The sequence below is a fragment of the Trichechus manatus genome, unplaced genomic scaffold, assembly GCF_000243295.1.
Source record: "Trichechus manatus latirostris isolate Lorelei unplaced genomic scaffold, TriManLat1.0 scaffold00059, whole genome shotgun sequence".
In the NCBI taxonomy this organism is placed as follows: Eukaryota; Metazoa; Chordata; class Mammalia; order Sirenia; family Trichechidae; genus Trichechus; species Trichechus manatus.
Genome location: NW_004443995.1, coordinates 6,253,161 through 6,268,337, shown reverse-complemented (window position 1 = coordinate 6,268,337; position 15,177 = coordinate 6,253,161). Strand labels below are relative to the sequence as shown.

General features: G+C 34.7%; 1 protein-coding gene across 5 annotated transcripts in view; it reads right to left on the bottom strand.

Moving 5' to 3' along the window:
* Positions 1 to 15,177, bottom strand: part of LRBA (LPS responsive beige-like anchor protein) — an 840,314-nt gene that overhangs the window by 685,598 nt on the left and 139,539 nt on the right. For all 5 annotated transcript variants that reach the window (XM_023733554.1, XM_023733553.1, XM_023733556.1 and 2 more), the window contains exons 13-17: positions 14,860 to 15,012; positions 9,085 to 9,253; positions 6,667 to 6,746; positions 5,312 to 5,374; positions 2,566 to 2,663 (exon numbers count right to left, since the gene is read on the bottom strand). In XM_023733554.1, coding sequence (XP_023589322.1) covers positions 2,566 to 2,663; positions 5,312 to 5,374; positions 6,667 to 6,746; positions 9,085 to 9,253; positions 14,860 to 15,012 — 563 coding nt within the window. The remainder of the gene's footprint in view (positions 1 to 2,565; positions 2,664 to 5,311; positions 5,375 to 6,666; positions 6,747 to 9,084; positions 9,254 to 14,859; positions 15,013 to 15,177) is intronic.

Sequence of the window (15,177 nt, the reverse complement as noted above, 5' to 3'; positions counted from 1 at the left end):
GTTGTTAACCAATGTCATAAAACAACAGGTGTACTACTGTTTCATGAGAAACTATTTGTTCTGTAAGCCTTCACCTGAAGTACAATAAAATATAAAAAAAGAAAAAAGAAAGAAAGAAACTATAAAAACGAACCATACTGAAAATCTGGATTTGAAATGTACAATTTCTGAAATAAGAAATTCTGTACTAATTCACAAAATACACAAGGATATATCCATACAAATACTAAGAAAATAAAATTAGATACTCCGACACCAAAAAAACTGCTACATCGTAACATTAATCTTTTGACTTTTCTGAAACTCAGTTAATAGATGTGAAATGTATACAAAAGAACCAAAGTAATGACTGTTTAAAACACTAATTTGTTCTGTGTGAATATGCCTACTTAGGGAAAAAAGGGCTTATAAGAGGGAAGACTTCAAACTTTGGAAAAAACTAGCAGTTTATTAAAAATATTCATTCTTTGCAGATTCCAGACAAATATAAGGATTATATTATAAAAATATAAAGAGTAGTCTGGAAACATTTACTGAAAAGCAACAGTAACAGGATCGAAGATTGCAGATTTACACATACTGGGGACCTGGTGATGCAGTGGGTACGAGCTTGGCTGCTAACCAAAATGTCAGCAGTTCAAATCCTCCAGATGCTCCCTGGAAACTCTACAGGGCAGTTCTACCCTGTTCTATAGGGTCGCTATAAGCCGGAACAGACTCTACAGCAACAGGTTTTGGGTTTTTGGGTAGTCATATCTTTCTTCCTTCACTGAAGTCTTGTTAATATATATTTGGATCAAAAGGAAAAAAAAATTTTGCTAAATAAATATTAAAATAAAAACTCAGAAGCAACAGAATACTCAGAACAGAATGATAAGGTGTCATATTAAAGCTGCCTGACTAATGAAGAGCAAGCAGTGGGTTAAAGGCTTTTCCTGATTTTTCCAGGGCCACCTCAGAGGATATCTGGCATCGCATTGCTTTAAAATCCTGAAGTGTTTGGTACATATACATATAATTCTTTCACATGTTCCAATCTACAATTCTGGTTTTTCTTTTCTTTCTTTACTTTAATTCTTTCTGTGACTGATGCTGTTTCATCAGTAATTTGGTGATAATCAGACTTATTTCAAAGTAATTATTACACAGTAGTGAAAGAAAATAAAAAGTAATTTGTTCAGTGGCAAAACTATAAACAAATGACAAACTACAAATAAATGGCTTTACCCCTTAAATGTAATGTATAAAGTCATTTTATTTCTTATAGAGAATAAGTATTGAAAGGTACCAAATAAAGGATTTATACTAAAGGACTGGTGTTGGAAATTTATTATAGCTACATCATTAAATTAGTCACTATAGCTGATCATGCAGCAAAAATATTTTGTTTGAAATATTTTTGGCTCAAAAACTTTTTCATTAAATGAAAGCTTTAAAACACTCCTTATATGTAAAATAAAGTTATTCTGTTTTTGCTGTTCTTAATTTGGGATTGGGGTGTAGGGGAAGTGATATTTTAAAAAGATCACAGAGATCTTCCCTAAGAGGGAAGATCAAATTGAATACTACTGTTCTAGGACCTAAAGATAACTGTGCTAAAGAACTCATACCTTACAATGGCACTACCACAGTACTCACCACACAAAACACTGAATGATTTATTAACCTCTTTCCATCAATTAAATAGTAACACAGCATATGGCTAATTGCCTCCATGAACAACTGCCTCCTTTGCCACAAGACCAGAAGAACTGGATGGTGTCCGGCTACTATTACTGAATGTTTTGATCAAAGATTCTATAAAAGAATCCTGATCAATAGGGAAAAAATACAGAACAGAATTTCAAATTCTCATGGAATCTAAACTTTATGGATCCATGGAGGCTGGATGAACCCCTGCAACTACTGCCCTGAGATAATCTTTAAACCTTAAACCTAAATTATCCCCTGAAGTCTTCTTAAAAGCAAATACTGTGTTTTTATGCAAATAATGAGCATGTTATATGTTTTTTTGCCAACCACGCCACCCCCTTGCGCATTATTTTCCTAGGCGTGCTGTGCATGTTATGTATGTGTGTGCGAGTGCGTGCGTTATTTGTGAAAATAATATGGTAATTGTTTAGCTTAACGAGTAAAGACTGTCTGCCTTAAGCATTTTGCTTTTTCAAGATCTATGTATATGTGATAAAATTGACAACAGCAACTCAAAAGATCAGATAAGAAATTTAGGGAACATAGTTTATGTTAATGGAGGAGGAACGACTCAGAAAAGGGGAGTGAGAAAGTTGCACAGTTTGAAGAATGTAATCAATGTCAGCAAACTACGTGTAGAAATTGTTGAACTGGTATATGTTCTGCTGTGTATATTTTCACAACAATAAAAATAAATAAATTATAAGAAAAAATAGTACCACAGTCTCTATAATACATATTCATTCAAACAAATAACACATGAAATAAGTGAGTCTTAAATCTTAACACATTTAATGATACCTGTCATATATAAGAATCTTTCCATATCTTCAAACTCATCTTATTAAAACTCTTGATATATTAAACTCTTACCATAACCCATTCCTTTGGTCAAAAGCAGGAATCATAGAATTAGGATGTTCAGACATCAATGCAACAAGCAGCTGTAGGACATCCATTAGATTGTCATCCTAAAATCATTTTAGAAATTTAAAAATTGAAAAACAACATATTTGAACACTGAAAACTTATGAAACAACAGAAATTTTCAACTTTGAAAAACTAAGTAGATACATCTACAATATATACTTGTTTTAAAAGAAGACCCTTAACGAGATGGATTGACACAGTGGCTGCAACAATGGGCTCAAGCATAACAATTGTGAGGATGGTGCAGGACTGGGCAGTACTTCGTTCTGTTGTACAATGGGTCACTATGAGTCAGAACCAACTCAACGGCACCTAACAACAACAACAACATGTACATATATTCACATGTATAATAATTCAATCCATCTCATTGATAGTCTTCCTCTTTTTCAGTGAGGAAGACCCTCAACAAGATGGACTGACACAGAGGTTACAACAGTGGGCTCAAACATAGCATAACTGTGAGACAGGACCAGGCAGCGTTTCGTTCTGTTGCGCATAGGGTCACTGTGAGTCAGAACAAACTCAACAGCATCTAACAACATAGAATTAAGGTTTGAAGCCTATCTTTAAGGGCTAACTTGACTTTCAGTTTCCGATAAAATTGAATACAAGTAAGGCAATTATTAAATGGAATGGAGTCTTTTCTTCAACTTGAATCAAAAATTCAAGAAATAAATTTAAAGAGAGGCACCTATCCAAATGCAGTAAATATATTAATTTATTTAACAAATATCTATTAACAGAGCCCTGGTGGCACAGTGGTTAAGAGCTCAGGCAGCTAACCAAAAGGTCAGCAGTTCGAATCCAGCAGCTGCTCCTTGGAAGCCCTATAGGACAGTTCTACTCTGTCCTATAGGGTCGCTATGGGTTGGGATCGACTCAACGGCAACGAGTTCAGTTGGGTTTACTGTATGTGATACAATGTGGTAACGTTTATAGAACATCAAATGGGTGCACATATGAGTTCTAAACCCCAAATACTCTTTAAGAAAATTTTTCACAGCCTTTGCTGAAAATTTGAGTGTATGATCGTTGTTGTTGTGTTGTTAGGTGCCGTCGAGTCAGTTCCAACTCACAGCAACCCTATGTACAACAGAACGAAACACTGCAGTCCTGTGCCATCCTCACAACTGTTGCTATGTTTGAGCCCACTGTTGCAGCCACTATGTCAACCCATCTCCTTTAGAGTCTTCCTCTTTTTCACAGACCCTCTACCAAGTATGATGTCCTTCTCCAGGGACTGATCCCTTCTGGTAACATGTCCAAAGTATGGAGACATACTCTCAACATCCTTGCTACTAAGAAGCAATCATTAGGACCAACTTTTGGTCAATACTGACCCCAAGAGGAAAAGAGAAGCAGCTATCAGGGGTTAGTTACCTCTACTGCCCTACCTCCTCATGTCCTTCACTGCTCTCGTACTTTTGCCATGAAAGCTGCTTGAATACCTGATTCTTAATAAACTAAGTAGAGGATCTAGAGCTAGGACACTGAGCCTTTGGGAAAGTAGTATTTTGGAGGACCCAAAAGATCCCTGAATTAATAGAAACTCAGGGAAGAGAGGGTCACTGTAACTTCCAGTTCATCTCTTATGACAGACTTCGGTCCTTTAGGGTTAATAAAAAACAAATAATAATGGGTTCCTAGAAAATTCAACTGAAAAATCTTCAAATATTATATTTGGGCAGAAAAATATAAAAATAATTATAGAATACCCTACTCAAAAAAAATCACAACCATTAATGTTTTAGTCAAATATGATAGAATCAAAAAATTTAGTCCATTTTTCTGCCCCAATTAACAAATATAGGCATGATATTATCTCTCATTTATTAATGATTAATGAAGGCACTATTCCATACTACATCAGATATTTACTAATTCACAAGACATGATTTATAACATAAGAATGTAAATTATCATTTAAAATGCTACACTTTATATGAAACTCCATTAATTTTCAAACGTATTTATATTTAATCAGATTATACAGTTAGATTACATCTGGCATGTATTACCTTTTACTAGTGCTAAATATACACACACACATACTCATTTCAACCCATTAAATTTTCAACCACCCTTTCAACTGCATAATTTTAAACGCAATTAAAAATGAGTTACTTAACAGCATTTTAACATGAAAACCAGTGGGAAGACTTTTTAAAATCCAATCATATTTAGTCATTTTTATAATCTATTTTTCTATTTGTTACACTGGTTCTTTGACATACATTAGAAGTATGTTTTGGTATACTTTATCATTAATTTAAAACCAAAAATCCTGTTGCCGTCGAGTTGATTCCAATTCATATCGACCCTATGGGACAGAATAGAACAGCCCCACAGAGTTTCCAAGGAGCACCTGGTGGATTCAAAGTGCCAACCTTTTGGTTAGCAACCATAGCTCTTGACCACTATGCCACCAGGGTTTCCATTATTAATTTAGTGAGATTCAATTTTAACATTTTTTAAAGCTTTCATGATTATTCTCAATGCAGAGCTATCTGGGGTAATAAAGGATATTTAAACAAAGGTTGCTAAGATTTAGTTCCTAAATAGACATATTTATACAGATGACAGTCACATCATTAGTAAAGATTACTTTAAATTTTTTACTTTAAAACAAAGTCCAAAAGTGCAGCTTCAAAGAATAAAATCCCAAAATATAAAATTCAAATGTTACCTCATGCATAGTGAGTAAATAATTAAGAATGGCCTGTAGTTCATCTTCCTTTACTCCACAATCCTTTAAAAACATAATACAAGTATCTTATGTTTACATACAAAAAACTGTTTTTGAAAAATGGAAATTATACACATAGATTTGCCAAACTGATCAGTTGCTGCAAATATAAAAATTCTGGGAAGTACTTAAAGGCATGCAGTATACAAGACTGTGCAGTAGTCAAAAGAGATGTGACACAAATGTCTTGTTTTCGGCACCTTATATAATACGATATGAATATCTAGTTAACCTCCAGAATCCTGAAGTAGGCAACAAAAATAATTAATAACAAATAAAACAGTAATAGCCACACCTATCACTCCTCTAAATACAGAAAGTAACTTTACTATTTAAAATTAAATCTGAAAAGTAAAATAATCAGTTTCTGAAATAATCAAGTTAAAATATCAGGTATCTAAAAAGGAAAACACATTCTGAGATCAGTATGAAAATTTTAAATCTACTCTACCAATCTATTAATCATAAAACAAAGCTGCAATCTCAAAAAGAAACAATAAGAAAGAGAATTAGGACACAAAGATAAAAAATATACACTGGAAAGAATACAGAAACAGAGATAATTCAAAGGAAAAAAATTATAAAGGAAAATAAAGCATCAGAATCTGAAAGGTATACTAAAAGTTGGGTCCACTTGACATAATATTATATTATGACATAATATTATGTGACTGCAAAGCATTATGTTGTAAACAATAAGAAATAAGACAATACTTGTAAATACTTGAAATAAGAAAATACTAAATAAAATACTGCTATCAAATACATTTATACATTGCTGTCTTACAAAACCAAAACTCCTTCTTCAAAAATAATATTAAATTTTACTTCATCTAAATTAGAATACACAGGGACAAAATATGATCATTTCTAAAGGCTGATACATCTATACAGGAATACTATTTCTCAAAATCTGAATGTCAGGTACAAGAAGCCCCCTAAAAATGACAGCTCCTTGAAGAGCTTTGCTGGTTGCTATATCACCAGTGTCAAGAATAGTGCCTAGTACCTAATAGGAAATCAGTAAACTTTTGCTGAATGAAAGAATGAATATACCTGAACTCCAACACAAATTCATATACTATATATTACAATTATCAATCTCCAACTCTGTAAAAATTTATATTTATTTGTGACCCCAAAAAAGAAGAGTAATAAAAATAAGCATCTTTCAAAGGACTTTCCCAGGTGTGCTCTAGTAATAGAGCAAAGAGTAAGTACACCAAGACTGCACTGTATGTGAAATTATAAATTACAAAACACAGCATACTACATGATAAACAATATGCACTCACCTTCGTCACTAATTGCTTAATGAACATCAACAAGAATGCTCGTAAAGACAGTATTTCTTTTTCATTAGGTCGTGGTCCATCTTTAAAAAAAATACACACACGAACATTTAGTATTTCAAAGATATCAAAGCTGTTTAATATTCCCATTCCCAATTTTTTTTTCCATTTATTATGAAAAGTATAAAGGTCAGTCTTTTACACAGTAATCTCCCTTTTATGCCTCTGGAAAGACAAGCATTCAATCACACATGCAATTAATTGTATATGCAGTGCTCCAAATGTACAAAACAGGTTATGCTGAAACTACAACAAAGAAGTTTGTTCTTTGAATAAGGTCAAAGGATTTCCAAAACATAAAAGTGAGGTAACAAAATATGTATTCAAAAAATAATATGCACTTACATTTTGTTTCAAAAGATTCTTGGAAAATATTAGTATGATAACGGAAGTTTACAAACGAAAAAAATAAAGAAAAATCTAAAATTTGAACATCGATATTATATGTGAATTGCACGTGGAAAGAATGTTTCTTTACTGCGACCAGTGTGTAAGCTAATACAAAATCCCAAAATCACACCTAACCACACAATATCATTCAAGAGAAAGGGAATCATTATGTTGACTACGTTTGACATCTCCTCCTCCTCTTGAAAAAGTCCGTGGTCACACATGGCTCACATTAAGTCAATTTTCATGACTCAAACATATAATTCCCAAGTAGAAAGTTTTTTGAAACCAAACACCCATTGTTTTAAGATCCTAAATGCGGTACCTGTTTGCCTCATGTATTCTACAATTTTTCTGCCACTAATCACTATTTACAACTAATTCCTAGACCACCAAGGCATAGGACCACCATGACCTTGAACAGATCAATTAGAATAGAAAGAAAATTGTTTAAAATTTGTTCCACATGATTCCTAGACATAGAAGATATTACAGTGTTGGAATAAAATCACGAAGTTTGTCCAGCTCCCTGACTTGAAGGATAAGACTTTCTCAAGCTCATTAGTCAGTTATAAAATCAAGATCAGAACACAAAACTAACATCCAAAACACTACATGATCCACCTACAGCACTATGAAGACGCCATCAGGAAATTCTGTTCTCGATCTCCCACAACACTACCAGCTTAAACAGACCATAGAACTTCTGTGTGTCCTGACAGTTTTACAAATTATGGGTCTCATATTCTCTGAAAATAAACCAAGTTCATTTGAAAGTGGGATAAAAAGTATCATGCAAATAAGAAATCTTGTCTTTGTAAATCAGTGAAGAGCCAAAGCCTTCAACTACAATCAGAACGTATGTTGCTTGACTCCCGAGCACCTAGTTCCTGATTTCAAGCAACAGCCCTCAATTTTTCTTGGTGCTTGATCTAATCAGAGCCAATGAGCCACAAAGACACTTTTGCTGGAAATGCGTCATAGAGGCAGATGCTCTTTCACTGAATTTAAAGCCATGAGTATGAGAAGTTGGAGCTGCATCCTGCTATCACAAAGGAAGAGAATATGTGAAAACAACCAACACAGAAAGAGCAACTGGGAGATGGAAGGAGGCAAACTGGGTCCTGGGGCTATAATCTCAATTTATCTACCAGGCTGCACCTAAAATTGCCAGCGTATATGAGCTAATTAACTTCCTTTTTTGACTTAAGCCAGTTTGAGGCAAGTTTTGGAATACTTACAACCAGAAAAGCCATCTTTAGCAAAACTCTTATTTTGACTGCCTCGTAAACTGCTGAAATGATAAATGCATATTATTCTTCCAGTAAATAACTCCTGATTGTGCAGGAATGTAATTTCCAAAATTTTATAATTTTATTCTATCTTTATTGACACAAATACCCTCTACTTTTCAAAGAAAACTCCATTCTCTAAAACATTATATCCATGGAAAATTGTTTTCAATGGCTCTTCTTGTGATAATTGACATCAGCATCAACACTGGTAGCTAATTAAGAATTTCTTCTCAGATTCAGTGCCTTGCAACAACCATCCTAGTCATGTTTGCTCTCCAAAAAACTCATACCCGCACAAGAACCATTCTTCCGTAAAAACAGCAAGTTATTACCCTCTGCAACCACAATTTAAAACAAATTCTTAAAATTATCAGTAAAATAAAATTTTGCCAAAATGACATACAAAACTTTCAGAATAACATAACCAAAACCCATTCCCATCAAGTCAATTCCGACTCATAGCAACCCTACAGAACAGAGCAGAACTGCCCCATATGGCTTCCAAAGAGCGGCTGGGGATTCGAATTTGTTGACCTTTTGGTTGGAAGCCGAGCTCTTAACCAGTGCATCACCACGGTTCCCAATAACATAACAATATTGGTTAGAACAAGAAAGAAAAAAATAAAATCCTGATTTGCCATATATATAACATAATATACAGACAGAGATAATATACCTAATCCTTTCGGGGTGATACCACTTCGATCCTGAGGATTCACTGCCCAGTAGTAGTACTTCAGTGTATGCATGATGAGAAGCACTGTCCCAACTCTCCGAATGGCATTGTATATGTTGACTGTACCAATGAAGTCCGTGGACAGATAAGTGTACAGTGTTAACTGAACCTAGAGAATCAAAAATGAAGAATTTAAATCAAAGAAGCCCACTAGGATTTTACCTGTTACTAGTAACACCCTTAGACTGGTTTACCTGGACCTTACTTTGCAAAAAGTAAGAATGTAAGCATGGTAATCACACCCACATTAGATAACACATATCAACTGAAACATACACTCACTCCTTAGAAAACCAAAGCACTTAATTTCTTCCTTTACAGCAGCGTTATAAATGCTCCCAAATACATCAAATTTTTCCCACACTACTCAATGGAAATAACTCTTTGATTCCTACTTAGCAATCACCAACTATTCATTAGTCTGTATAATTTCTTTAAAATAAACTTACTACTGTTTAGCTGTTTAAAAGCTAGAATTTTTCTGTTTTGAAGAAAATTAAAAGTTGGAATAACCCAAAAGGAAAAAAAAAAGGTAAGAATAACTCAAAAGAAAGAAAACCATACAAAAAGATGTAGAGACTAGCTTGAGAGATATTTATTAGAAAAATAGAATTATTTTATAACAGCTCATTATTAAAAGATCCTAATCTAACACTCTAATCATATAACATTACACAGTCTCGTAGCTTATATATCAGCTCTGTCCCCGGATTATCTTACTAGTCTCATTTCTAAAAAAAAACCAGTCTAAATAAACAGAAAAGGGTTTATTAACTTATTTTGAAATAAAAGCTCTTGCTATGTAAGAAAAAGAATATAATTGCTACCCCTCAGTGTACATTTCACCTTAACGCAAAATTCCAGTGAAATTGTATCTCCAGCGTTCACCAAGAACTATACTCCAGTACTTATAACAAGACAAGGCCCGTTTTTACTCTACTCTTGTGTCTAAACCAAGAAATTTTCATTTTGTTAATGTTAGTCAATATATTTTATAAACTGAACAACATAAGCAGGATATACATACTCTCCAATAATGACCAGAAACCAGACTACTCCTTATCACGTTCAACTGGCTGTTTTAAATATTTCTCTTTTTTGGACACCAAGAGCATTTGTATTCTCGATCCTGCAAGGTCCCTAGTATAACCTGGGAATTTCTTTAGAGAACCAAAATTAGGTGTCTATCTTCTAGATGCCTTATAAACAATCCTTCATAGAAAAGAGGACAGATTCTGAGCTACTTACAACTGGGGCTTAGTAGAAGATTGTAATTAAAAAACCATTTATATGCTATAATCTACTGAACTGCTAAAAATAACATTATTTTGATACAGCTATTCATATGGATAGGCCTCATCCCCTTGTCACTGAGGCAACATAATCCTTTTTATAACATTGTTCAAATTCTTAGCAGCTTGTCTTTTTCTTCTAGTTTATTCTATTCATTCGGAAAATATTTATATTTACGTATACACATAGCAAGGAGCTCTGATGGCATAGTGGTTAAGCGCTCAGTTGGTTACTGAAAGGTTGCCAGTTCAAACCCACCAGCCGCTCCATGGGAAAAAGATGTGGCAGTCTGCTCCCGTAAAGATTACAGCCTTAGAAACCCTAGGAGGCAGTTCTACCCTGTCCTGTAGGGTCGCTATCAGTCAAAATCAACTCGATGGCAATGGCACGACCTGGTGATATACTCTTGTAAAGATTACAGCCTAGGAAACCCTAGGGGGGCAATTTTACTTTGTCATATAGGGTCGCGAAGTGTTGCAATTGTCTTGACAGCACCCAACAACAACATATTATGACACACTGTCCCTCAGTAGCTAAAATTCAGTCCAAATGATGGAAAATATACACAAATTTAAGTTAAAAAGCAGATAATAAATACACTTACAGAAACAAAAAAGGTTATAAGGCAATATGTAGTTAATGACAAAGTGAGTGGTATAGAGCTATGAAATACTATGAATTCAAAGGCCATGGAAATTATAGGATCTGCTGAAATAGTCAAGAAAATTTTCACTAATAAAGCAGAAATTAAGGTAGGCTTTGAAGATAAGTAGAATTAGGGTAAGGTAGATAAAATGAGAGAAAATTACAAACAAGGAAAATAGCAGATGACAAAAAAGGCTTCTCTAGACCTAGAATAATGGTTCTCAATCTTGACTGTACATGAAGATACCTGGAAAACATTTTAAAAATATACACCTACTTCCCACGTATCCACTATCTCATTACCCGACATTTGGATTTACAATAGTAAAACATCTACTATCTGACTATTTTGCACATTAACAACATACATCTGGCAAAGTGAAAGGCAAGAGTAATGCTGGCTGTGATGGTTAAGGTTATGTGTCAACTTGGCTGGGCCATGATTCTCAGTGGTTTTTCAGTTATGTAATGATGTAATTTGGCAGTTATGTAATGATGTACTCATCCTCCATTTTGTGATCTGATGTGGTAATTCTCCATTTTCATATAACACTGATTTCTGCATAATGACTTGGTCTTTGGAAACTAACCATGTCGATAAGTGAGGAGAGGGTATATTGATGTCTGGGACCCACCCCAGACCAATTAAATCAGAGTCTGCAGTCGAAGGAATGGGATTTTGTTTTTTATTTTTGTTTTGAAATCCTCCCCTAACTCGTTCTATTGGCAGCCAAGACTGAGAAGCACTGCGCTAGGGAAACCTTTGTTACCTGCCTGGCCACTGAGGATATTTGAGTTTTTCAGTTAGAAATGCCAAAAAGAACTGGCAAAAAGTCTTAATGCTAGATAAGAGACTTCTTAATTTAGATAACAATGGGAAATCATTAAAAGTTTTTGAGACTGTAATATGATCTGATGAGTGCTAGGTTAAGAACAAATAGGAATTCTGGAAAAAAATTGATAAACTGAATAAAGAAACAGAAAAAAGGGAAACTCTATTGAGATTTATACTGTGGTAAAGGAAAAACAAATAGAATTTAATAATAACATAGTGAAATTAATAAAAGACCCCAAGATTACCCATATGCTAGTTACAGATAAATATTCCCTCATCCATGCATTACATAATCCAGTAACCACTCAAATTATGTGTTAACATCTTTCTCTCCCAGTAGATCTAAATTCTATTAGGACAGAAATCAGCTCAGTATTGTTCACCACCATATCCACGGTGCCCAGCATAAAGTACCGCAGTCACTCAACGAATACTTGTGAAGTAAATGAATGACCATTATAGACAAGAAATTTCACGCCTCCTGTTAGGTGATAAAGAAGACTGCCTCTGAGCAGATCAAAAATAAATGAAAATTATAAATCACTGCTAGCAACCTTTTCCAAAAGCAAGACTGATTCACACATTCATACTTTCTACTTTGGTAACCAAAGGTGGGTTTCTATTGAAGCTAATGAAGCTTAGACTTTATGCCACTCACCACAGGCTCCTTCCAAGGCCCTAAACCTAATGCAGTATTCATTGCACTGTATTCTTTTACAGTGAACCCCGTTCCCAAATCATATACGCTTCAGGCCCAAATTGGATCTGCTCTTTGTTACAACTACCTTTATAAAAAATAAAAGCTGATACAAGCCCTCAAGGAACACAAAGCAGACAGCTGAAACAGAAGGAAAGTTTCATATTACCAAATCAATTGCAAATTCCAAAAAGGAAATTAAGGAAAGTTATTAACAAGTACCAGATAAGAAATAGGGTGTAATAACAGCTAGGTACCTAAGGAACTCGTATGATGAAATCATTAAAAAAAATTTCTGTACAACTAAGTATCTAATAAGAGGTTTTTTAACCACATCAAAAGAGACCCAAAGCCTTACCAATATGCTGGTTAGTAAGACAAAGAAGTGTCAACTAAAACGGTTTAAAAAGTAACCTGAAACAATCCTTGAAAAGAAATAAGGCTGAGGGTCACAGAAGAGAAAGAGGTCAAATTTGAACCTGGAGATAAAAAGCTACAACCTCCAGCTGCCTCCTCTGATTATTTCCAAATGGCAGTCAGAGTCAGCAGCTGTTTTTCTCTTTAACATTTGAAAAGACCAGCTGAAAAGACGATATTATGAATCAAGAAAAGCAAAAAAAAAAGTCTGTAGATTTTTTTTTTTTTTTTTTTGACAACCAGAATAAGTATGTGCTATTCCAACCTAAACAATGAAATACAATGCCAGTAGACTGGGTGGGGGTCGGGGGAGGAGGTGTTGCTGGGGAAGAAGTGAGAAAGGAAAATAATGGGTTTGAAATAAAACAACTTCTAACAAAAACTGTAGAAAAGATAAATACAAGTATGCCATTTAATAAAATTTCTGTCTCAAGTTCTGATTAATATTATGATCATTAATATATTCAGGACAATTTAATTCAACATTACCAAAAAAACCAAACCTATTGCTGTTGAGTCAATTCTGACGCATAGTGACCTTATACAACAGAGTAGAACTGCCCCATAAGGTTTTCAAGGAGCGGCTGGTGGATTCGAACTGCCGACCTTTCTGGTTAGCAGCTGAGCTCTTAATCACTGTGCCACCAGAGCTCCAATACAACATTAGGATTGATCAAAGATTTCCTTCATACACTTTTTCACAAATTTACTTATAATCACTTCAATGCAATTGGTTTGTTGTTACAATACTAAAAAATTATTTAACAAATACAACGTGCTTTTATTATTTGAATTAATGTAAAATAAAATGATTACATGTGACTAGTATATCATGAAAGCCTTCAGGGAAAGGGTGTCATTTCAGCTGTACCTGTAAGAAGGTACACAAGCTGTACCTGTAACACATTAGCGGAAGGGTATGTGTGTAAAGAGAGGGAAGAGAGTATGTTGTTAAGGAATTAAAAAAACGTGTATATTTGCAACAGAATAGAGCTACAGTTGCTATGAAGCATATTATATGTTTATATTAAAACCGTCCAACTTTATATTTAATGAAACAAAATCTCTCTCAAATAAAACTTTATTTAATACTAGACAATAAAGACCACAGCTCTATTTTAAAAAATACTGATACTGCTTTACAAAATAAAGGAAATATATATATATTCATTGTAAATTTTCCTGAAAAGAAAAAAGTGTGCTTATTCAAAAATGCAATCCACTGAAAGCTTACATAATAGTATACAAAAGGTACAATACCATTTTCTTAAAATGCTGCCTTGACAAAGGTTTGAGGTCCTGACTGGAGGCCAGTCAGTTTTCCTTCTTGAGCAGTTAAAGAAGTCGACTCTCCTACCACACCCCTTATCAGGTTCTCACACTCCTGCACCAGGATGCACCTTTCCTAATCACCCAAGGAACAGGTACCCAACAACTTGGGACAGTCCCTCTGCCCACTGAGCCTGCAAAATTATTCAAAACGCCCAATCCCCAGGAAGCCCACGCAACCCCGCTAACCTCGCCCCGCTTGCCACACATAAACCCTCTTGTACAATTCCAGCTTGTTGTCACCTTGTCCCCAGGTGCAACTCCCTGTGTGGCCCTGTATCATGGTGTGCTGTGCCTCCCTATTGTTGGGAGCTGGGAGTATGTATAATAAACCAGCCTCCCTGACTCCTCTTTCCTACCTCGCGCCTGACTTACCATCCCACAAATTTGTTAGAGCAAAAGATAAAAGAAAATCCTCACAATTAACACTTCTCTCAAAACACAAAAGCTTATATTTTACATATAAATGAAGACAATAAAATAAAATCAGTATTATTACCTTGGCTGGGGTATGAATCCATATTGCTGGGTTAAGAAGAATATGATCGCACAATTGCTTGAGTAGGGGCATCCCATTCTGCAGATTACTAAGATACTTTGAAAATGCAAGGCAAAGTTCAAGAACTGCTCTGCTGACATGGGATTTGGAAGACTGTAAAGAAAAGTAGTTCAAAGGTTACTAACAACTCAAGGCAAGGAAAGTAAACTATAGGCTGTTGATACCAGGAAACAGCTGACCCTCAAGCTATGCTCAAGTTAATGATGCCGTAAGGCTAAAAAATCACATTGGCTCTAACAAAGCAATGGGACAAGGTAA